Source organism: Heloderma suspectum, chromosome 10 (assembly GCF_057233095.1).
Source record: "Heloderma suspectum isolate Gila_16-S chromosome 10, 16-S_ref, whole genome shotgun sequence".
In the NCBI taxonomy this organism is placed as follows: domain Eukaryota; kingdom Metazoa; phylum Chordata; class Lepidosauria; order Squamata; family Helodermatidae; genus Heloderma; species Heloderma suspectum.
In genome coordinates, this window is record NC_139467.1 from 2,183,124 (window position 1) to 2,208,071 (window position 24,948).

General features: G+C 47.9%; 2 protein-coding genes across 2 annotated transcripts in view; both read right to left on the reverse strand.

Moving 5' to 3' along the window:
• LOC146337425 (cytochrome P450 2A13-like) overlaps positions 1–6,699 on the reverse strand; it is a 28,337-nt gene extending 21,638 nt beyond the window's left edge. Inside the window, exons 1-2 of the mRNA XM_084814563.1 lie at positions 6,469–6,699; positions 459–621 (exon numbers count right to left, since the gene is read on the reverse strand). Coding sequence (XP_084670689.1) covers positions 459–621; positions 6,469–6,648 — 343 coding nt within the window. The 5' untranslated portion in view covers positions 6,649–6,699. The remainder of the gene's footprint in view (positions 1–458; positions 622–6,468) is intronic.
• Positions 6,700–12,949: 6,250 nt separating this feature from the next.
• Positions 12,950–24,681, reverse strand: LOC146337426 (cytochrome P450 2G1-like). The gene is made up of 9 exons (XM_084814566.1): positions 24,664–24,681; positions 18,451–18,613; positions 18,087–18,236; positions 17,816–17,976; positions 17,406–17,582; positions 15,722–15,863; positions 14,360–14,547; positions 14,076–14,217; positions 12,950–13,458 (listed from the first exon to the last, which is right to left on the reverse strand). The coding sequence occupies exons 2-9, from the start codon at positions 18,482–18,484 to the stop codon at positions 13,277–13,279; spliced, it is 1,176 nt and encodes a 391-aa protein (XP_084670692.1). The 5' UTR covers positions 18,485–18,613; positions 24,664–24,681; the 3' UTR covers positions 12,950–13,276.
• Between the last annotated feature and the right edge of the window lie 267 nt (positions 24,682–24,948).

A 24,948-nucleotide genomic window follows, 5' to 3' on the forward strand; every position in this document is an offset into this window, starting at 1 on the left:
CACTTCTGATTCCTATGTACCAGGTGTCCATCACTCCAGATGAGCGGGGCCATAGTATGCTGGTTTGTGTTCCAATTAAAATGCTTAAATAAGGAATTCCACTGCTAGGAGGGGTTGAACATGTTGACCACTGAAGTCCCTTTCCAAATGTATGATTGCATGATAATCAAAGAGAGCTCACAGGCACATAGACACCAGGGTGGGTTACAATGTACGGAATGCTGGACTATGGAGTCCTGAGTTCAAATTCCACCTCTGCTGATAATTGTCTGAATTGCCTTGAGAGACACTCCCTCCCAGCCATGCTTCCCTCCTCTGTAAAATGGGCATAATGATAATCTCCTTAACAGAGCTGCAGGGAGGATCATTGGGACTAGAAAACCCTCACTAAAAGTGCCATATTGCCAGTAATCATGTGCTACGGCCAAGGCTTGTCCCCTGCCCAAAAAGAGACTGACCAAAGCCCCGGAAGAGCCAGTCGAAAGTGGCCTGCTCCCCACGGCCACAGAAATCTTCGCTCTGGTCCACCAGGGCCTCCTTCACGGCATCGTATCCACACAGCACCACAACACGCCGGGGCCCCAGGTGGACGGTGCAGACAGGGCCGTATTTCTCACTGATCTGTTAAAAGAAGGGGGGGGCTTTGTGTGAAGTGATGAAATAGTTGTTTTGGATGGTGAGACATTGAGAAACGAGAAAGGGGGGGGCAACGGAGAAAGCAGAAAACACCTTGCCTAGGCAGGGCCTAGGTATAAAAGCCGCTGTATGTCACTGGCATTGCAGGGGTGACACACAGGCGTTCCAAAGACTGGGCTCCAAGGATCCAGGGGGGCAGCAGAGGTAAAGAGGCGTTATTTATTTGTCTCTTGTGAACATTTGCATCCCGACATTTCACCTCAGGAAAGGTGCCCAGTTGATAACATCACACAAGCCATCATTGTCTCCGTCTTGCCAGGGACACAGCCCACATCTCGAGGCGCAAAAGTGGAAACACATCCAGGCGGCTGGACCAAGCCGTGCACGCTGCCTCCACGTGCACTGCCTCAGCAGGAGGGGCCCTCCGCAGAGCCCGTTCGCCAGGCCCGCGTGGAAGGGCTCTTCTCCTGCGTCGCGCCCACGGTGCAGAATGCGCTCTCGCGAGAACGGTTGGTCTCCACCACTTGTAGAAAGGGTGTGATGAAGACACATCTTTTTAAGCTAGCCTCTGAAATTATGTAGCTGTGCTGATGTTTTACTGCTTTTGTTTCTTATTATTTAAAGGCAAGGGTGTTGAATTTTTTTTCAGCCTAATTCCAATTTGGGAAGGGTCTTGGGGGCCACATGCCGGCAGTGGGCGGGGCCAAGGACAGAGAAAGCAAAGAGAAAGTGGGCAGGGCCAGGCATTATTCTTACCAATTTAGACATTTTCCCACCGAGCATACAAAACACAGCTCAATTCTAAGCAAGTCTACTCAAGAGTAAACCCCAGTGCAACTCTCATGCCTGAAAGCTGCAGAACACAGTTCAAGGATATTTAAAGGTAAATTGCCTTTAAATGCCCTCTTATCTCCACCACTGATCAGAGATAGCACCAAAAGAAACTTGCAGGCTGGAAATTCCCCATTTCAGTTTTAGGGTTTTATTCTTTTAAACTGTTACGCACGACCTTTATGACTTTGCAGCAAATAAGAGAGTATATTAGTAGTAGTAGTAGTAGTAGCATTATGAACAACAACAACAACACTCAAAGTATGATTAATTCTGGATTCCACCCATAGAGTTGGGAGGGATCTTGGAAGTCATCTTGTTCAACTGCCTGCTAAGTGCAAGATCTGCAGTGCTGGGTGGAACTACAGTTGTCCAGCCTCTGCTTAAATGAAGGGCCAATGTAATCTGTGTTCCACTATCCCACACCTCTTACCATAAGGACATGTCTCGTAATGGTTAGTTGAAAGGGGCTTCCTTGCAATTTCTATGCTTTGGCACAAATCCTGCCCTCTGGAACGACCGAGAACAATCTTGCTCCATCTTCTCCATGACAGTGTTTCCGATATTTGAAGACCACTCTCATGTCTCCCCTTAAACTTCTGTTCTCCAGGTAAGAACATAAGAAGAGCCAGGGTCCACCCAGTCCAGCATCCTGTTCACACAGTGGCCAACCAGCTGCCCACGGGAGACCCAGAAGCAGGACATGAGTGCAACAGCACCCTCCCATCCATGCTCCCCAGCAACTGGTGTACATGGGTGTTCTGCCTCTCTGATACTGGAGGTATCATATAGCCATCAGGACTAGTAGCCACTGGTAGCCTTCTCCTCCAGGAGTTTGTCCAACCCCCTTTTAAAGCCATCCAACTTGGTGGCCATCACTGTAGAAATCCTGTAGAAGTGAATTCCATAGTTTAAATATGCACTACATGAAGAAGTCCTCCCTTTGATCTGTCCTGACTCTCCCAGCAATCAGCTTCATGGGATGACCCCTTTCAGTTCTAGGATTATGAAGGAGGGAGAAAAATGTCTCCTTATTCACTTTCTCCACACCAGGCATCATTTTGTACCCCGCTATCATGGCTCTCCTCACTTGCCTTTTCTCTAAGCTAAACAGGCCCAGCTGTTGTGACCTTCCCTCATAGGGGAGATGCTCCAGCCCCTTGATCATGTTAGTTGCCCTTTTCTGCACTTTTTCCTATCTACTATATCCCTTTTAAGGTGCAGAGACCAGAAATGTACACAGTATTCCAAATGTTGTCACAGGATAGATTTGTGTGAGGGCAGGATGGTCTTGGCAGTTTTATTCTCAATTCCTTTTCTAATTATATGCCTGACCTGGAGTCTGCCTTTTTCACAGCAGCCGCACACTGGGTTGCCATCTTCATTGAGCTGTCCACTGCAACCCCAAGATCTCTTCCTTGATCAGTCACAGATAGCTCTAGGGTCACCTTCCTTCTGGTCGGTTCCATGACCAACTGTTCTAGGGCACAGTTGTTTAGGACACTGAGAAATTTAACCACTTTGTTATGCCTGGAACATGCTAAAGATACCGAGCTCTTTCAACCATTCCTCATAGGGCCTGGGGTGCTTCCAGATGAGGCTTTTAATGTGTAATGGCCATGCCACCACACAATTTTACAGAAATTCCAGACAACATTGTTAACCAATTGTACTCTTCCCATTTCCCCCACCACTTCTTCCATCCTTTTTCTTACTGCAGAAAATCCATTAAGGAAAGTAAGAGAAGAGCAGCAGGGCAATTCCTTTGCAAGTGTGAACAGGAAATTGTGCTACTGAGGTACTGTGGGAGCAAAGGTGGATAATATGCTGGAGGTGCTTTTCCTTTCTCTCATACTTGCTGTGCACGTCCAGTTTCGGAATCATTTCATGATCTGCACCATAAGTCCTTTCCCCTGATCTACTGGCTCTCAACTTTGATCACAGGCGAAATCAAGCCAGCAGGTTTTCTAGATTTTCTGGACTGTGGAACTGAGTAAATTGGGATGTGACACTGATTAGATTGAGTTACCTACTTCATTAGATCTTCAAGAAATTAACTAGACTAGAGATTGGGCATTCTCAGGGGATTTTGAACCCAATCCATAACCATGTTCACTGAAATATAAACTTGGCTGAAATCCTCTTGCCTTGTGCTGTAAGCACTGTTTTTAAAAGCAATTTTTTTAAAAAAATTGTGATTGTGCTGCTTCCAAGACTGTAAGAAACACACACACACAAAACAGGGTGCTGAAATGGTGCTGAGAAGCACCCACTTCAAAATGTCACAGAAGAATGTGTGTGGCAACCAATGAGAAAAGGGGACTGGCAACAAGGGCAACATGGTCGTGTCATGCCCTATGTGGATGAAACACAGCAAGATGCACATGCCTCCAAAAGGGCCAGGCCCCTGAAGTGCGGGTGATGAGTTGCAATCCCACTTGCAACGCAGAAGAGCAGTGTTGGGTGGCATCGTCCCATGTTCGGCATGGCTCACGACTTTATGGCTTCCATGACAGCCATGGATCTGTCCCATGTTGATCTGGGTCAACACATATGCCAAATGCTCTGGATTCTAAGCTGGACAGGATGGATGAATGAATGAATAAATACATGACCTGTGGTTACAGGCTGTCTTTTTGACTCCCTTGTCATGAACAGATTGCTACTTGAGGCTTCAAATGGCTCTGCATCAACCTGCAGGGAGGTCTCAAATAGGATGCCGCAGGGCTCTGTCCTAAGACTTGTGCTCTTCAACATCGTAATAAATGCTTTGGCTAAAGGGTATGCTTATCAAATTTGCAGATGACACAGAACTAGAAGAGGCAGCCAGCACCACAGAAGAAAGAATCAAGATTCAAAACTACCTTGACAGTCTCAAATGTTACTTGAAAGCGACTTGATGGAATTCAACAGAGAGAAATGTCCTGCATTTAGATACAAAGACTCAAAGGCACAAGTACAGGATGGGGAGACCTGGCATAGGTGCCAGACAGAATCTCAGCCAGAATTCTTGTGTGCCTCAGGAGGCAGCCTTCGTCTGGCATATTTAACTAACCAGACAAGTTTGGGGCACTCAGTTCCAAATTTACAAATTTAAATGTGCAATGGAAGCCACTGAATGTCATGACTGTAAGATAAACTGGGTTCTTCTCCTTTGCCCATGTGCCATGACACCAGCAAGATCCCATAAGAAAGATGGCCACGTATAGCCAAATTTGTGGTTAAATCTGAGCTGATCTTAACTCAGTTTTCAAGGTCACCCTGCAATCTACCTGTGTAATTGTTCTAAACAATGGCGGGGTGGGGGTAGAGAAGCTTCCAGATAAAGTCCAGCTAGAACTAGGTTCTGTATTAATGCAAGTTTGCGTTATGCCATGTGGATGATCTGGTGGCACTGGCTCCCCTCCTGGACAAGCTCATTCACACCAACTAATTCTGAAAAACCAAAGAGGTGGGTCTGTACCCCACGGGAGACTCCCTTGCTCTGGACTTTGTCAACCCATTCTGATTTCTCTGATTTGCATGTAAAGTTTGGCAGTGAAACTGAGGTGGTGGTGGGGTTCACAATGCAAGACATGATTTTCTTTCTGGTTTCACATGGAGATCTCATCTTCAGCTGCCATGGCTAATTGTCACAGATGGACCTGCCCACCTTAAATCTGTCATGCCTTTTGTGCTAGTGGCCATCACATCATGTGTGGCAATGAACTCCAGAAGCAACTTATTTAGTGTGTGGAAGAAATAGTTCCTTTTACCCATTCTCCTAATCTTGCGGTCAGTCATTTTCCCTGGGTGACCTGGAGTTCTGAGAGAGGGTCTCGTCACACAACATGCTAACCCACACTCAGTGGTTGAACCATGGGTTGTTTGTTGAACTGTGGGTTGGCGTGTTGTCTGAACCCAAGACATTTGGGTTCTATATATTTTAAATTGTTTTATTGTGTGTTGTTTGGTTTTAATTTTTGTGAACCGCCCAGAGAGCTTTGGCTATTGGGCGGTATAGAAATGAAATAAATAAATAAATAAATAAATAAATTTTCTGCAGTATGGCTTGTTAACCAGCCTGAACAACCCAGTGACAAACCATGGGTTCTCAAGATGGCTTGTTGGAGAAAAATAAACTTAACAAGCCACCCTGTGGATAACACCCTGGGTTCAGACAACACGCTGACCCACAATTCAACAAACAACCCACAGTCCAACAACAATCCATACTCAAGTGGGTTAGCCACTGAGTGTGGGTTAGCGTGTTGTGTGAACAGCCCCGGGGCGGGGGGGAGAGGAGGATCTATCTGTATTCTTTCTTTCCACCCCATTTGAGTATGTGTCAACCTCTATGTCAGGAGTGGGGAACCCATAGCCTTCCAAGTGTTGTTGGACACCCACCTCCCAACAGACCCAGCCAGGGTGGGCAATGATCAGGAATTATGGGAGTTGCAGTCCAACAACATCTGGAGGGCCACAGGTTCCCCACCCCTGCTCGGTGTCCTGCCCACAACTTTACAGCATTTCCCTCAGGGTGGCGGCGGCTGATTTTAATCAGGCAAGTGTCATGGTGAAAGAGTTAAAACAACACACACACACCCTTCCTCTCTACTGCCCAAGCAGAGGCCCCCTGGCTACTTTTGAACAACAACAACAACAACAAACAACAACAACGGGATACCCTTGACCCCTAGCCTCTGTTCTTTCTGTCTAAGCCTTCCTTGATAAAGATGTGTGTCAGTCAATGGAACCAACCAGTGACAACATCGAATGAATCCATTAGGAAGAATTCAGTAGAGAGATGATACTCAAAAGCTGAAGAATGCGGGGAGGTGAAGTTACAACAAGATGAGATGGTGTGAAATAAAGGGGACAGAGGGAAGGGGAAAGAGGTGGATGAGCTGAGATGTCCTTCATGAATGAGCACAACATATAACCATTTTTAAGAATCCAGAGAATGAATAATTGGGGTTTGAGGGGAGGGAGGGAGAAAGAGAGGGAAGTATAAGTAGTTACCTTGATGAGTGAACGGGCTATATCATTTCTGTTGACCTGGAACAAATTCCCAATAAAGGGGAGGGGTGTTGGCCCAGGGGGCATCTTGCTTTTCTGGCGCACCTGCCACCATGCCAAGAGGGCTAACAGGCAGGAGAGGCAGAAGACCAGGAAAAGGGTGGCTCCTCCAAGGAGATCCATGGGGCCTGGAGGACCTCTACAGGCAATGAGTTCCTGACTGGAGTGAAAAAAGTGCCGGCACAGCTGGCACTGAGGAAGTTATATAACTTTCCGTGTGGAAATGCAACACCCACATCCAATTTGCGCAACTTGTTGGCACTCTCGTCATCTCAACTGCTTTCAAGCCAGCTGAAGAAGACGGCCCAGCCAAAAACCCAAAGTCCTTTCTCAGTCTGTCTGTGCACCAGGCATGGCTGCTTCCTTGATTTTGCATGCCATTTGGGGATTGCCTCCGGAGAGAGGGTGAATTCTCTCTATCAGATAGAATAGAAAACCTCCTGCCCACAGGCCAATTTGCCCTGCTGATGCCTCCGCTGAGGCTCTTCCCTTTCCCCAAAGCCTTGGTGGGTTTTCTCTCCCCTCTGCAAAACACAGAAAAGCCGCGTCACTGACAGGCAACCCGAGGCATGTCTACTCCCACTGCGTTCAACGCAGCTTACACCCAGGTAAGTGTGTACACGGCTGCAGCTTTAATGTACTTCCATGTGGAGTGAGAGTCAGGCAGCTGCCTCAGGCAGCAGATTTGGGGCATCATGAAAGAGCAGCAAATCATTCGTTGTTCACTTTATCATCATTGTACTTTGACTGCCAGGGAGGGGGAAAGGCACCTGTGGGAGTTTCAGCCTCAGGTGCCCAAATAATGTGGCCAGCCATGGGTACTACGCACCTTGACTTGTGTGTGCATCTCTCTCTGTCTCTGTGTGTATTGTCAGCACTGATCGGCGGCAGCAGCTCTCCGGGGTTTCAGGCAGGAGTTTTTCCAGCACTACCTGGAGATGTCAGAGATTGAACCCAGGACCTTCTGCCTGCAGAGCAGGGGCTCAGCCACTCAGCCACAACTCAGAATGGATAGATTTTGTAAAATCTGTTCTGCCCGCATTTTATGGATTGTCAGGTGCCTTTCATTCCGTCATCTGTTCATTGACAGAATCAGATTTTCTCCCCAGTTTCCTGAATTTGTGCAAATTTGCACTTGAACAAGTTTGTGCTTATGAAAATAAGCAAATTCCCCTCCCCCTGCATTTTCATGCTTTAGCCTGTGGGGGAAATGCACATTTTCGACCAGTGTTTTTTTAATTTACATTTAATAGGGTAAATGCCAAGTTCTGCACCTAGGAAAAAGAAACCAAAGGCACAGTTACAAGATGGGGGATACATGGCTCAACCACACTACAAGCGAGAAGGATCTGGGAATTGTTGTCGATCACAAGCTGAATATGAGCCAACGATGTGATGTGGCTGCAAAAAAGGCCAATGCTCTTTTGGGCTGCATTAAAAAAGCATAGCTTCCAAATCCTGGGAAGTCCTAGTTCCCCTCTACTCAGCACTGGTTAGGCCTCATCTGGAGGACTGTGTCCAGTTCTGGGCACCACACTTGAAGAAGGATGCAGACAAGCTGGAGAGGGTTCAGAGGAGGGCAACAAGGATGATCAGGGGACTGGAAACAAAGCCCTATGAAGAGAGACTGAAAGAACTGGGCATGTTTAGCCTTGAGAAGAGAAGACTGAGGGGAGATATGATACGCTCTTCAAGTATTTGAAAGGTTGTCACAGACAGGAAGGCCAGGATCTCTTCTCGATCATCCCAGAGTGCAGGACACGGAATCATGGACTCACGTGACAGCAAGCCAGATTCCGGCTGAGCATCAGGAAAAACTTCCTGACTGTTAGAGCAATATGTCAATGGAACCCATGGCCTAGGGAGGTGGTGGGCTCTCCCACACTGGAGGCTTTCAAGACGAGGCTGGACAGCCATCTGTCAGGGATGCTCTGACTTGGATTCCTGCATTGAGCAGGGGGTTGGACTCGATGGCCTTGTAGGCCCCTTCCAACCCTACTATTCTATGATTCTATGATTTAAAACCCCAACATTCCAGCAGAATCCATGGGTCAGAGACTCTCAGAAATCTGAGCTCATTTGATTCTGTTGCAGATTTTTCCAAATCCTGAGCCACAACTCATTCCTAAGGCTCTCTTCATGTGGTATATGATTGTCTCATTTCCAGAGCCTGATGAGCCTGAAGGCTCAAATCCAGCCCTGCTGGTTGAAGCCAATCTGTTAGGAGTGGTTGGGGCTACAGAGAGGCTCCTGGCTCAAGGCAAGGAAGTTTCCATCAGAAAATCTGCACTTTCCCCTAGTACTGCCTTTTTACACCATATTGCCTAATATACACATTTTTGCAAGCAATCTCCCTCATATACTGCATTCTAGTTTCACTAGTAAATGAATTTTTGTGTGCACTTTTCACTAATACACACATTTTTCTACATATATTTGACTGAAGAACTGTGTTGCAAAATCTGGAGAAGTTGATTTTTGAAGGATAACTGAGGCCCCATCTACATGGCACTGCTTTCACACACCCCCACTCCGTCACAACTGCGCAGCCATGCGGCGTCGAACTAGCATCCCCTGTGATACACTCACAATTTACTGCGGGCTTCCCTCACAGACTCCACCATGCCCTCTTTTTTTGCCATTATACTTTAATGCGCAGCTGTGCAGAACTATGAGCGTGGGGGTGCAACACTTCATGGGCTGTTTTGTATTTTAGGGGTTCTGTTGTGTCTTTCCCTACCTTGTCAGTTAAAAATTAGTTGTTCTGTGCTCCTTCATTTCCACACCATCCGTTTGTCAGTTCCCCAGCCCGAGACTCTCGCGATGGTTTGCACTCACATGTGTGAGCAGTACGTGCCTACCCATTGCTCCGGAATGGTGGCTGGAGCAAAGATGGTCCTCCCCAAGACCCCTGCCCCCCCCCCGTCCTTGGGCACTGAGTCCAAAAGCAGCCGTTGCGAAGTTACGAAGCTGCAAAAATATGCGAAAGTGTGATTAAATAACTGAAAACGCCCCTCTGTGCCTCTGTAACTGCACAGCTGAGAAGAGACGGGGGAAGTAAAGGGGCATTGCAGATCAACGCAAGCACTACTCATGCCTACAATGCACCCACCACAAAATGCAAAGTCAGTTTGGGGAAGGGACAGACAGCTCGCAACCATGGGGAAACCTGCAGCAAACGAAAACCATCACAGCAAAACACCTCCTTGGAAATCCGCAGTTTCTGGGAGAAAACCACGGTTGGCTGTGAAGTGGCAACTATGTCGTCTGTCCCAAGGGACCTTGACTTGCAGCCACCCCAGAGTAAAAGGCTTGTGTAGATGGGGCCCTGAGTTTCAGTTTGCACATCTGTTCAAAGGAGTGAAATTATGTAAGTTCGCATTAAAATGCAAACCAAGTAAATTTCTTGCCTGTCCACAATATATACCTACCTAGAACCTCTGGCTGCCAGTTTGCTTCGAGCCCCCCCCTTGTGTGGGAAGCAAACTATCGACCAGCCTGCCTTCAGTTTCCCTTTGCTCATCCACTGCCCTCATCCAGCCACCCAGTGTCACTACTTAGCTATCAGCTGCCCACCTCATGTCAGGTGCAGCTTGTCTGTGAAGACAGACTTCAGACTCCTGGCCAGGGACTATGTCACGCCTGTGTTCCATGCAACATTGGCGCACGGTTAGCTCTGCATACATTTCCCAGGGCGCCAACATCTGTTTTGTGTTCCTCCCTGTTGAGCATGAAATAGAGAGAAGCCCTTGCAATCCACGCGATGGATCGCTTGCCGAGCTGGCTGAGGGCCTGTTCACCAGCCCCCGGAGCCTCTCAGAGCCATGCTTTGCACCAGTGGAGGCTGGTGGCTCCAATGTCAGTGGGGTGGAGACTCTGCTCCAGCTTTCAGTCAGAACCAGTCAGGGCTGGCTTGCACCTTGGCGAGCTCCTTCAGAGTTCTGACTGAAACCTGGAGTGGATTCAGAGTGGACCCTGATGCCCCACTGACATCAGAGCCACCCGCCTCCTTTGTCTTGTACCTCAGCCAGGTTTCCTGGTAATTATCCACCAACAGAGAAAGAATTAAATGTTTGTTCCATTGGGCTGATCCTGTGAAGAGACCCCAAAGCTACAGCAGGATAATAATACTAGTGTCATGGGTTTGGGGGCTGGCTAGGATGACCCCAAAGGATCCCTTCCAACTCTGTAATTCTTGACCCTTAAGATTTGTGTAGCTAAAACTAACAGTGTGGGTTCCCTGAGGCAATATCTGTTAAGTCCTGAAAAGGGCAGTTGGTAGCCTGTAACATTCTGGCCAAGGGGTTTCCGTGAGAGCGAGGATGGCCCAAGAAGGCATAGGTGACTCATTTTGTCCCCCCACTAGAAAAGGTGGGGCAGTCTGTGTGTGCAGCGGGAAAGTGGCCTGTGCTGGAACGGGGTTTGCACGGAGGCAGGCAGCAGACCTCGCTCTCTGCAGGACAACCGAGGGCACCAGTTTGTGCTCTAGACATCCGATGGGGAGTAGGAATCTGCTGGAGGGCTAACGCTGTGGCCCTCTGCTTAGGCTCTGCCTGCATGTATGTGGAGATGAACCTTAGATCACAGAAACGCTACAAGTCACCAGTGACCTCCTCCTGGGGAAACTGAATCCTGATTCCTGGAGAAGCACACCGCAACCTCTGAAAAGCCTCACTGGTCAGAAGTGGGGTGAATCTGCATAACAATATACAGTGATATTGGTATTACCTTTGGGTGGTGTTTGGATGTTGCTCTAAAGGACCAAGAGGTTTTCCAGTGGAGGTGACTCTTAGGGCCAACACACACACAGGAACATTTTAAAATTAAATCCATATTCTCTTGATGGTCAAATATGTTTTTATTCTATGTTTAACCCTTGTCAAAATGCCAAAACAAATTCAACCTTTTGCACCAGATCTTTCTAAAACCTCTAGATCTATATGGCAAGCGTAATAGTGGAAAATGTCAGACTGCAGGAGAAGGCTACCAATGGCTGGAGGAGAAGGCTACCAATGGCTACTAGTCCTGATGGCTATATGGTACCTCCAGTATCTGAGGCAGTATGCCTCTGTACACCAGTGTCTGGGGAACATTGGCAGGAGGGTGCTATTTCACTCATGTCCTGCTTGTGGGCTTCCTGTGGGCAGCTGGTTGGCCAATGTATGAACAGAATGCCAGACTAGATGGACCCTTGGTCTGACCCAGAAGGGCTCTTCTTATGTTCTTAAATGCCAGGGAAAATAAAAATGGATTTTTCCAAGTAAATTCAGTTTAGGAGAATTTGCTTAAGAATCCTCTCTTTCCAATCCACTTTTTAGTTTGTTTGGTCTAATGCTTCATGCTTACATATGCTTTAGAGACCAATGGGATCCAGTGATTAAAAGACAGACTTTTCCCACATCTTCATCTTCTTTTACTGGTGTCTCACAGATTCTAATCTGTGCTAATGCTTCTAAGCACTGAGCCAACCAAGGTATTTTTAGTCTGGATTTCTCTGACACAGAGTGTGCAGTGCAGCCGTGGCAAAGGCCGTCAAGCCAAAAGGCAGCCTGGAGCACAGAGACCCATTTAAAAGTGGGCTGAGACCCACCAGTAGATCCTGGCCTACAGCTTGAGAAATGCTGGAGGAAGGTATACCCATCAATAAGCTCGATATGCAGCTGTCTAGAAAAAATTATACACATAGGTTTAATTAGAAAATGTTGAGTAAGCAGCTGTCTTTTTACAGGAATGATTCAAAATTGATCTTGTCTAGCCTGAAAGGTGTCTGTTGAAGCCTTTTTTATGTTTTAATTTTGTTAGGGATGCTTAGCAATTAGATAACTGAGCTTAATTTCTAGGACAGGAGATTATATTATCTATGAGGCAATCTCTACACAGAAACTGTGAAAGCATTTTCTGATTCTGGTAGGCTCTCACTGCCAGGAAGCTCACCAGGCCCATATGCCTGTCATCCAAAGAGCCTGGGTGAAGAGCCAACACAAAGGCACGGCACCTCGCCAAGACGCCTCCTGTGAAGACGATGAGGACTCGGTGGGTTGGTTCCAGGTTTAAGCTGGACTGACTGTGCTGATGGAAGTGGATGTCCCTGCCCCCCTTGCCGCAGCAGCCCCTTCAAGCCCCCGAAAACACTACAGTCAGGCGGCTCTGCTGAGCAGGGTGAACTGTGGTGTAGAGCTGTGGGGAGAAGGGAGGATCCCCCCAAACTGGGTGCAGGGGCCTTCCATGAGCAGAGCCTTCCGCCTCGTGAGATTCCAGATTCAACGCAGGGTTAGGGGTTAGGAAAGATCATTTGCTGTTAAGGTCTTAAAATGTTTAGCAAAGCTGTCTTTTACAATGACAATGTTGTTTTGATTTGACACAATGTATTTTGATGTGCTGCTGTAAGAAGAATATTTTTCATAAAAATAAAAAATGGATCCAAAGAGTTTTTCCTTGCTAATTCATGTTAGTACAAAACCAAAATCGAATCAACCCTTGAACAATTTCTGATCTACCCTCTGTTTAAAGCGCTGCAATGAGCTATAGCTACTTCACCAGCAGCCGAAGGCTCTCTGAATACTGGAGCTGTAGACTGAAAACACTCAGCAAAGGCCAGATCTAGAACACCTAAGTGTGGTTTCTTTAGCATGGTTCTGAAGGAGCTTAGGGGGAAACGCCCTAATCCAGGAGTCAGGGATCCACACGCACAGAATCTCTTGCCCCCTCCCTTCCCCTTCCCCCAAGGTGGACGCATGAGTCGAAGCCGAGATCAGCGAGGCACCAAGCACAGCTCGTAGGTTGGAGGGATGTTCCCAAAGCCACTCAGTTTGGGGGAGAGGTCAATGTCCTTTGGAGGCACGAGGGATTTTAGAGAGAAGTTCTGCAGGATAGTGGTGAAGTACAGGAAGAGCTCCATGCGGGCCATGGCTTCCCCTAGGCAGACGCGTTTCCCTGGTGGAGAGAAGGAAAGCTGGATAATGGCCATCAGGTCAGAGAACAGGGTTGGGCTGAGGGGTTTCTGCCCCAGTTCCATACACTGGAGTGGATGCAAAGTTCCGGGCAAGGTGCCTTGCTTTTAGCCTTTGGATTTCTCACTCACAAGACATTATTCCCCTTCCATCACCTTTTATGTATTTATCTATTATTGGATTGATATCAAAACAACAACAACAACAACAACAACAACAGATTTGAATCCAGGTCTTCATGGTCCAAGCCCATCATACTAACAGAATGCTGAGTTGGCACAAAATAAGATGGAGTGAAATATCCCCATCTTCTTATAGGTTATATCAGCCTTGCCCAACCTGCTGCCCTCCTGGTGTGTTGGACTACTAGCATCCCCCAGCCAGCTGGATGGAGGGTGCTGGGAGTTGTCATCCAACACATCTGGAGGGCACACGGTTGGGGAAGGCTGCATTATACAATTTGCACCCCCAGATTTCTCTCCTTTTGTGTGAGGAAGGAGCAGCTCTTGACTTGCTCTTGTTTTTGAAACAAATTTGCAGTACGACTTCATCTCCTGAGCAGTAAAAATCAAAAGGAAGAAAACAGGAATGAAGCCCTACCTGAGGAAAACGGCACAAATGCATCATTCTTCCTAAAACGGCCTTTTTCATCCAGGAAGTGCCCAGGGTTGAATTTCTCAGGGTTGCTGAAATATTTGGGGTCACGTAAGACGGAGCCTAGTAAGGGGAAGATGTTTGTGCCCTGGAAAAACACAGGACAGAGAACTGGATTGTGACGGAAGTGTTGGGGACAGTGCAGGCCTCATGGCATACATATCTCCATCTCCCTTCCTTCCCACCTACACATGTCCTGCTCTGCAATTTAAGCTCCACTTTCGCCTCACCTTGGGGAGCAGATACCCCTGGAACTCCGTGTCCCGGATCACTGTGTGTGGCACTCCCATGGGGACGATGTCTGTCAGCCTTTGGATCTCATGGATGACGGCGTCTGTGTAGGGCATGTTCATCCTGTCTTCAGTGGCAGGGATACGGTTTTGACCAATGATGTGGTCAATTTCCTGGTGGACCTTCTCTGCCAAGACAGCAAGAAACAGTTTCTAGGTGAGCAATCAGGGAAAGAGCTGCTATGTAGACCACTGGAAAGGCACTGTGATTGGGTGCCTTTGGGACCGGAATTTAGCCTGGGAAGCACGTTATAAACGGAAGGCACCAAGCCTTCAGCTTATGAAGTCTTAAACTGGAAAAGGTGGTTCAGGGGCATTCACACAGGTGTACTGCTGACATGGAATGCCTGGTGTTCCCTTACTACTCGTAGGGTTCACAGTGGACTGCTAGACTTTGGTGTAAAATTACTGCAGAAAGATCCAGCACTAACTTCCTTCCATCTTCCCTAGCAGGACATGAGAACCAGGTCTGGCCCCTCCATTTTCCCCACTGATTGTGGGGAATGGGACCCTTAACTAGTGAATCTGTGGGCAGGAACTTGTGTTCCCTACTTTTATACAGCTCTTCATATTCTGACCTGATTGTCTTGGCTGCATGTTCTGGGCCCAATTCAAGGTGCTGGTTTTGACTTAGAAAGCCCACATGGCTGAGGACTGCATTACCTGATGCAATACCTCTCCTGGTATGAAGCAACCTGTATACTATGATCATCACCTCAGGCCTTCCTCCAAGTGCCTCCTCCAAGGGAGATCCGGAGGATAGCAACATGAGAGAGGGCCTTCTTGGTGGTGTCCCCCCCAACTGTGGAACACTCTCCCCAATGAGGTCCACCTGGTGCCAACATGGTCATCTTTTGGGGACCAGGTTAAGACTTTCCTCTACTCCCAGGCATTTGACAGCATTCAATAAGTTTTTTAACAAGTTCCAGGATTTTATGCTTGATTCTTTGAAATTGTTTTACATTTTTTGTAGGAAAATGTTTTTATATTATGTTATTATATTGTATTTGTAGGGGTTTGGTCTTTGTAAACTGCCCAGAGAGCTTTGGCTACTGGATCGTATAGAAATGGAATGACGAATGAATGAATGAATAAATGAATGAATGAATATTAGGCACTTCTATAAATAATCAATTATGATACCTACAAGCAGAAATCTAAGTTTAGTGGAGTTGCACTTGGGTCAAAACATGGATTGTCACGTGCCCATTTATTGTAAACTTCAATGAATGTCTTAGTAAATTCCTCGTTTTTCTTGTGCAAGTTCTGTCACTAGCCAGGCCCAGTTTTTAGCCATCATACCTTCCACTTCTGGGTGTTTCATCAGGAAAAGGAGTCCATATCTCAGGGTGGAGCTGACTGTCTCCGTCCCAGCAAAGAACAAGTTGAGGGTCGTGAGAACTAAATTCTTCACGTTGAATTCACTGGAAGGGTTTTCTTTTTCCTTTGAGGGAGCAAATAAAGAGGTTATCTTAAATTAGTCTCTCTCTCTGTCTCTGTGGGATGCTATCATGGTCAGAAATAATTTACCAAATGTATTTATAGGAGTCCAACATTACTTAAACATCTGGATGCTCACTCATCTTTGAGCCAAAAACCACCAGAGACTCTCTGGTACAATGACTGGGCAGATAAGCAGAAGTTACAGCTCTCACTTATAACTTTCCAGCTGTTATTCATGGATTCTGTCTTTAAGGATGAACCCCTCTAAGGAATAACTCCCATTTCTTAGGCAGTTCCACCCTTAAAGGCAGCCTAGGACTAATTTTAAATGATAGATAGAAGCATCAGAATACGCTGAAGCTGGATCAAACCTGCCTCCTGGGAAACCAACAATCAGGGTACAAAGGCAATAGCTAGAGGCTGCTGAGTTAAAATGCATCAACAGATTTAATTATATCACCAGAAGCTTGAATCAGGATAATGGATTTTTATCACACTGCATGTGTTAATTCCCCCTCATGGATCACTGCCTTGTTGTGGCGAAGGGGCTTGCGTAACTCAGTGAAGCCATAAGCTATGCCGTGCAGGGCCACCCAAGATGGACAGGTCATGGCGGAGAGCTCTGACAAAATGTGGTCCACTGGAGAAGGAAATGGCAACCCACTCCAGTATTCTTGGCAAGAAAACCCCATGGAACGTATGACAAGGCTTCGGACAGGAAGGCCTGGCATGCTATGGTCCATGGGGTCATGAAGAGTTGGACATGACTTAACGACTGAACAACAACAATGTGTTAATTGCCTAACCTAGTGCCAGGATAGTCGTTATCACAGATGCACTGTAAATGATGACTGTTAGTAATGTAATTGTCACCATCAGTACTTTCTGCATTGACTTTCCTTGTGACCTCACTGTTTGCAATTCTCTCTCTGTCTCTCTCTCTCTCTCTCTCTCTCTCACACACACACCCTTGCATTTGTACTGTATAAAACATCTGAAACTCTTCATAATACTCCATGCATCTGATGAAGTGGACTATAATCCACAGAAGTGTATGACAGAATAGATTTGTTAATCTTTAAGGTGCCACAAGACTCTTTTGCTGCAATTGACTAAGACAGCTATCCTCTAGAGATAACTAAGTGTTGTGCCCTGAGTCTTGTCTTTCCTGAATTTCATTGGGTGATTCTGAGTTCAATTGTTATGAGAAAGGGGGAGATGTCTCTCCACTCCATGCATAATTTTACAGGCCCTTATCATACCTCCCCTAAATTCCTGGGTTTCTCACCTAAACAGCCCCAAACCTTGTACTTTTTTATCCAAGGGAGGCCACTCCATCCCCCTGATCATTTTGGTGTTCTGTTATGTCCTTCTAGACATGTGTTGATGAAAACTGTACGCAGTATCCTAAATATAGCTGCAGCATAGGTCTGTATGAACTGCGGGATTTCCCATTCCCAGAACTCAAAGATTAGATCCCAGTTGGGTTCTTCCTTGGCATTCTGGGCTTCTTTCTTGGGTAAAAGGGAATTTGTTCTGGTACCTTCTCCATCTGGATGAGGAAGCAATCAATAAAGTCCCGCGGGTTGTTGGGATCTAATGTTTTCCAGTTGATTTTTACTTTCTCAGCAATGAAGTCTTTCAGCTCCTCAACAAGGTAGTAGATGCGGTTGTGTCTCCCAGGCAAGTACTGCATGATGCAGGAATACATGTCATAGAGCTGGAAGGAAGAGCAAGCGTTGCCATTGTTTTCATGCACTGGCCACATAAGAAATACATAAGAAACATATTTACTCCAGTACACATGCCGTGAGGAACAGAGATTAACAATAGAGTCCCAGGGGAGAACCTGATTGCCTTGCCCCATTGGCCTCTCCGGAAAAGGAGCATCCATTTGTAGAATGCTTTGCCCCCACATTTGGAAGGAAGGATTCCTCCATCTGTGCACCTTACCTGTGCCCAAGGGGTGCTCATTTCAATGAAGCTTTCATTGATCATGCGCAACAAGGAGAGGAAGGTCTTGTCTCCATAGTCAAAGCGGCTGCCAAAGACAACAGAGCTGATGACGTTGGAGACTGTGCGACTTAGGAAGAAGGTGGGGTCGAAGGGATGACCTGACAAGCACAAAAGGGAGAACGGTTTCTGACTGCAGCTCTTCACTGCACAAGCCACCAGCACCCTTTCCCCAGCACTGTGGAAGGGGTCAGGCAAGGCCAACACCAACCTTTGGTCTTCCTAAATTCCTCCAGCAGGTACTGTGCTTCTTCCTGGATCCGCTCCTCAATGGAACGTTTCCCCATCCCGAAATTCCTCAGTGTGGTGAGAGAGAAGCGACGGAGCTGTTTCCAACGCTCCCCATTGGCCAAAGCAACTCCTTGAAAGGAAGTTATGGACATTTGCTATGGTGGCCATACCCTTCCCTCCCCAAAGCAAGCTCCTCCAAATGGAAAGCTAGAGCATTGCTGAAGCAGACACCATAGTGCCCCCTTCCACAAGCCCCGTGATCGTACAGCATTGTTTCTCTTTTCACCAGTCATGAAGTTCCACTGTGTTTTAATGGCAAGTCACATCAGATCCAGTCCACTCACCAAAACCATTGAAGTTCCGGTCAATCGATGCCATTTCCCCTCTCCCACTGAACTCCTCAGCTTGATCCACCAGAGCTTCCTTCACTGTCTCATGTCCACAAAGAACCACAACCCGCCGGGGCCCCAAGTACACTGTGAACACCGGACCATACTTGTCCCTCAGCTGCAGGAGAAACCAAAGGGAACAAGGAACAAAAGCTGGGCGATAAATGCCCATAAAATCATACATAATGAGGAGCAAGTGGACAACCTCCCGTACAATACTAGAACCCAATGGTGTCATCCAAGGAAACGGATTCTGGTCTCAGCACATCAAAAAGAATATGTAAAGCCTGGGAAAGTGCAGAAAAGGGCAACCAAAATGATCAAGAAGCCCTACAAGGAAAGGTTACAATGTTTGGGGCTGTTTAGCTTAGAATAAATGGTAAGGAGTGGGGGGGGATGACAGATGTGTACAAAACTATGCACGGTGCAGCAAAAGTCTATAGTGAAAATGTTCTCCCCTGTGATAATATTAGAACCAAATGGGGTCATCAATGAAGCTGAACGGTGAGAGATTCAGGACAGATAAAAATAACTAATTCTTCACACAACGCACTGATAATTATGGCATTCACTTCCACGAGATGTAGTGATGTCCACCAACTTGGATGTCTTAAAAGGGGATAAGGCAAATTCATGGCTATATGTTACCTCCCATATCAGGGGCAGTGTGCCAGTTGCTGGGGAACACAAGCAAGAGGGTGCTATGGCACCCATGTCCGCATGTGGGCTTCTCACTGGGGCATCTGGTTGGCCACTGTGGGAGCAGAGTGGGCTAAACTGGCCTTGGGGGTGACCCATTGTGGCTCTTTTTATGTTCTTAGATTGGCAGGAGATTCGGGGCAGACAAATGGTGGCTTTTTTCCTCAGACAGCACAGAGTTAATTTATGGTCATGGCCACTCACCTAGATGGCTCTGAGAGGGGACTAGTCAAATTCACTGAGGATGGAACTATCAATGGGAAGGAAGAGTGGGTGAGGTGTTGCCTTCAAGCCCAGATGTTGGCTTCCTAGAGGCATCTGGTTGGCCAGGGGTAGACTAGATGGCCCTTTGGTCTGATCTGGTAACGCTCTTTTTGTGGTCTTACCATGAAGCCTTCGTGGGGCAGTAGAAAGGCCTTGAGGGGTGGGCCGAGGAATTTCCCAGGGTGTAGCATTGCCTGGTCCACCATGGCACATTGAGGCACAGGCGCTCCTGAAAACTAAACCCGTGGGAGGCACCCCCTGAGGCTGGATCCCCACGCTGCTGTGCATCCAGTCCCATTTCCTCCAAAGTTTCTCAACCCACAAAGGGCTGAACTCACCGCCAGGAAGGACCTGAAGGGCTCCTTGGTTTTCACTTGCAGTAAGTTGCCGATGAAGGGGAGGGGTGGTGGCCCAGGGGGCAGCTTCCCCTCTTTGTGCATTTTCTTCCATGCAGAGATGAGGAGCAAGCAGGAGACGCAAATGCCCAGGAAGATGGTCAGTGCCCCTCCGAGCTCCATGGTGAACAGACTGGGAATTCAACTGGATGCCTGCCTCGGCACACCCATTATATGCACCTGCCCTGTAAGTGAAACCAGCCAGCCTGGCCTCTTGGTGTTCAGTATAGAGCAGGAAAACAAGATTGGATTTCAACGCAATGTTCGTTGGGCAGTTACTACCCTTTGGTGGGAGACGGGCTCCTCTTTGGTTAAAGGGAGCGTCAGAGGCTCATGGAGGCTTTCTGGCCTAAACTGAAGACATCTTTTCCCCCCACCCCTGCACTTTTAGCCCCCTTACTGCCATAACTTACACGTGACCTGAGCAGCCAGATCCTAGGTGGAGTTAGGCACTTCAAAGCCCTTTGAAATTGACAGCATAGGTTTCCAGATGAAAGACAGATGACTTCTTTTGAACATCCAGAAGATCTGTATAAATGCTCATTATTATCTGCAGCTTCTACTTTTGCTGAAGACTATATATTGGGCTAGGTAGATCATTTGCTGTTTTCCCCCAAATTCAATCTCCAGTTAAAGGAACTCAGGAAGCAAGTCTGGGTAGCAAGATGTTTGCTTGAGAACTTGGGGGGAACCATTACCTGCCCGGTTAAGCCAGGGCCAACTCCCAAGGGTGATGAGGGTGGGTGTCTACTGAATCCTCAAGACCCCCGAAGGACTCATCACCCCATCAGCACTGCCATTCTCATTATGCACACATCACCCAAAAAGTTCAGAGGCAATGCAAGAGAGGATTTTCTGTTTACACAGCCCACATCAGCTAGGCTTAGGGGCCCATTGAGAGTGCCCTGCCTGAAGCCCCCCATCCCAAAAAATCCCAGCTGGGGTAAACTTCCCTGATGGTCTAGTTGAGTACATGGTGGTGCCCTTGGAAGTCTGTCATCCTGGGCAGGGGGTTGAAATGACCATTTGTAGCATTGTCCATTCCAAAATTCACCCTGTGGGAATTCTAGCTGACAGGGAGAGTCATCCCAGATATCAGCTGGAAAAACTTGCTCTGTGTTAACCTCACTGACACCTCAAAACCAGTCATGGAACCTTTCAACCTGAGCTAAGTTGGAAGGCAACTGTAGCTTTGACCCTGACCCGATTATTCCATGTTTCCTATGACAAATATGACATGCTTCATCCTCTGGTTTTATCATTGTATTTTACAGTGATAAAACCAGATCAACACCCCAAGCCTGAACTTGACAAAAAGCCCTCCAGAAGCAGGTGAGGGGTCAGCTTTGCATCTGCAGTTATGTCAAAGAAGATTGAATTTCCTCTCAAAACAGCTGATGTTATGCAACCTTGTGCAAGATAATCACTCCCCCTCTGTTCTCTTTTGTGATTTTCACCTTTGCCCCTGAGTGTATTTGCCCATTAATCACTCAATCCCTTGTGAGTGTGACCACAACTGGGCGGGGAGAAAGTCAATTGGTTGTCCATAAACCTCAAGCACTCAGCCCTTACTAAGGAATATTTGCCAGGGAGTAAACAGGCTTATCAATGGGGATGAAAAGCTAGGTGGAGGAGGCTCCTTTAAAAGGGTGGCCAGAGCTTTTCACAAGTGCTGGTGGGGGTTCTGAATCATCTGGCTTCATCTCCTGCAGGACTCCTTTCCTTGATAACATTCCCATGCTCTGTTATTATTTCCAGGAAAACCCCCAAATGAGAACACCAATTTTGTCCTTCCTGGCAACACTTGTCTTAAGATATATATGATCTTCTTTCCCTTTACAAAGAAGGTTTGAAGGCCAGGCTTAAAAACCCAGAAACCACAAAGAACAATAAGCATATTACTCTACATAAGATGCGACGGTCTCTCAGAGATTTCTCTTGGGTCCCGGAGAGCGTTCATGCCAGGGCTGGTGCAGAGGAGGCACCCCGGGCACCCCCAGAGGTTTACAGCGGCGTCCCAAGGTGAGGTGCCTATTAGGGTTCTAGACAGAGAAGTGTCAGCCTTGTGTGCACATTTCCATGTGCATTGCACAGCCAGGCTGTTTGTGCAAACTGCCCTTTCCCCAGAGTTCCCATCACCACAGTTCTTTGTGAGCTCTAAGGGCTTTTCTACATGAGGCATTTATCGTGCTCTCATCATTCCCTACTCATGGTTGTTTACAAGTTCTTTAGACAATAGCATGCATGACCCTCCAGTTTCCCGTCTCTGTCTAGCCAGCACTTTTGGCAAGATTTTTTAGAGCAGGGAAAATGCGGCATTTAATTGCAAAAGCGAAAGAAAGCACTGTTTCTAGTTCTGCATTTGTGCTATTCTGCTATAGCACAGTGCCACCTAGAGGTTATGTAGCAGGAAAGCAGGAAAGGCAGTGCTCCTCATGTAGTGCTTGGATCTCAGTTCTGTGATGAAACCAAAAGTCAATACAGAGGATTAACAGCCTCATGTAGGAAAGTTCACAGTGTCCATGACTGGGCCATCATAGAAAGAAAGCCCCATGTCACATGCTCTGCTGTCTATGGCACCTGTGGGGAACTTCACTGGGGTGCGGGCAGCTGACCCTCCATCCAGCACTCTGTGGGCTGAATGATGTTGTGTGGGTGGGCCACTGACGTCATGAGTCCCCAGCCAAAGCACACCCCGCCCCCCGTGCTTAGCATTACAGCAGGGAGCAACGCACTGTCGCTGCCAAGATTCACTTTCCCCACAGCCACTGTGTCGCTTGCAGCTGAGCTCAGAGGGAGCTGGGATGTCAGGGAAGGGGGTGGGGGGGTGGCAGATGACAACAGCCTCCCTGCTCATTAAAAGGGAGCGCTGGTGCTGTGCCCATGCCAGCCCTGCGCGCCTTATGCTGCCCCCGTGGGCAAGGGAGGAGTCTCCCAGGTGAGGCATTTACTGTGCAATCGCGGTGCCTCGTTCATGGAGTTCCGCATGAGGCCCTCTCCGCCGCCACTCTCCTCCTGCTCCGCATTTCAGTTAGATGGGCTTTTTCACCCGTACAGCTGAGGAGTTGGGGAGGGGGCGGGAAGGGAAGGGAGCTGGGGGGGGCGGAGGACTCCTCCTATGGCAGCCTCCCAGTGCCCTCCCCCACCCGCCAACAGGAACGCCTCCTTTACCGTGAGAACATCAGAGCATCAGCAGAGCCCTGAGGCTGCATCAGGCCCGGGGTCCGTCTAGTCCGGCATTCAGTTCACACAGCAGCCGGCCAGCTGTCAACAGGAAGCCCACAAGCAGGGCATGAGCGCAACAGCACCCTCCCGCCCATGCTCCCCAGCAACTGGCATACCAAGGCTTACTGTGTCTGAAACAGGAGGGAGCAGCCATTGGTGGCTTTATCCTCCAGGAATTTGTCGAACCTCCTTTTAAAGCCATCCAAATTGGTGGCCATCGCCGCATCTTGTGGAAGTGCATGTCATAGTTTAAGCGCTGTGTGAAGGAGCCCTTCCTTTGATCTCTCCTGAATCTCCCACCCATCAGCTTCATGGGATGATGGCGGCTTCTAGTACTTCGGGAGAAGGAGAAAAATGCCTCCCTATCCACATTCTCCACACCATGCATAATTTTGCAGACCTCTAGCCTGTCTCCCCTTACCGTCCTTTTTCCCAAGCTAAACAAGGCCACCTATTGGAACCTTCCATCATAGGGGAGCTGCTCCAGCCCCTTCATCATTTTAGTTGCCCCTTTCTGCACTTTTCCAGCTCTACAATATCTTTTTTTAGGTGCAGCGATCAGAACAGCAAACAGTATTCCAAGTGTGGTCACACCATAGATTTGTATAGGGGCAGTATGATCTTGGCAGTTTTATTCTCAGTTCCCTTCCTAATTATGCCTAACATGGACTTTGTCTTTTTTACAGCGGCCACACGCTACATTGACATCTTCCTCAAGCTGTCCGCCACAACCCCAAGATAACTTTTCCTGCCTCAGAGAAGCAGCCGGCATGATTCTGTCTGCGCCAGCTGCAAGGGGGAGGGGGAAGGGGGAAGGCAGGGAGCTTGGACTCCTGGGTCCGAGGTCAGAGCACTGACTCCGACCTCAGATCCAGGAATCCAAACTATCCTATGCCCCCCAGATGCTGCCTGTCTAGGGGCCATAGGATTGCTGTCTAGATGTTGTGCATGTTTTATATTTCCAGCTGCAGTGTAAAATTCCGCTGGTGGGATCCCAGCGTGATCCAGTATATAATGAGTTACCCAACTGGCCCAAACGTTTATCAGACACGCAAGGTTCCCTGAGAAGCCTGCCAAAGCCTCCCCTCCCAAAAGAAGCCAGCAAGCAGAGAAACTATTAAGACCAGAAGGCGGTGAAAAGACAGGATTAGAGTTGCAGAACCTGCCCTGAGAGTGGCAAGTAACCCTAAACCTCTTAGAGAGAGGGAGAGTCCAAACTCCAAATCAACTCCGCATTGTGTCTTTGAAAAGAGAAGCGCTTAATCAGATTATGTAAAAGCACATTACTTAGCATGGACAAAAAGTCCTCCCAAAGTTGTCCTTCCTAAGCCACATGATAGCAACAGAGGGACGGATCTGTGCATGCAAATGTGGAAACCAGGAGGGTGTTTGCAGCGGGCCAAGGAAAGTGACAGAGAACTCTCTGGAAGGCTGTGGCTAGGTGTTTGAACAGAAGCCGCTTATTATTGGCTCAATGATGGCAAGAACTCTGGGAAGAAAGGTTTATCTCAAAAATATCTGTGGCCCTGGGATCAATGGAAAAATCCCAGGGCCATGGGATTAGGGATGTACGAAAGTCACTTACCTTTTTGACAGGGTGATTCGCGGTGGAGGGGAGGTGCTCTGCACCTCCCCCCGAAATCCTAACCTGGCCGGCTCCGCTCCACAGCAACTCCACAAAGCCACCGGCTGGGTGCATTCGCAGGCACCATGTGGAGCCTGCGGACGCAAATGGCGGCGGCTACAGCAGCCACCATTTGCATTCCTGTTTTTTGGCCGTGATAGGCTACATAAATATTTACGTAGCCTATCACGGGAAAAAAAGGGAACGCAAATGGCAGCGGCTATGGTGGCTGCCATTTGCATTCCC

Bases quoted from the DNA above. Each gene is read 5' to 3' on its own strand.
- LOC146337426 (XM_084814566.1), bottom strand. From the start codon at position 18,484: ATGGCATCGATTGACCGGAACTTCAATGGTTTTG. The intron at 17,583-17,815 runs GTAAGGTGCACA...TCTTCCTTCCAG, and splicing joins TGAGCACCCCTTGGGCACAG to CTCTATGACATGTATTCCTG. The intron at 13,459-14,075 runs GTAGGGCTTCAT...TCTCTCCACCAG, and splicing joins ATTTGTGCCGTTTTCCTCAG to GGAAACGCGTCTGCCTAGGG.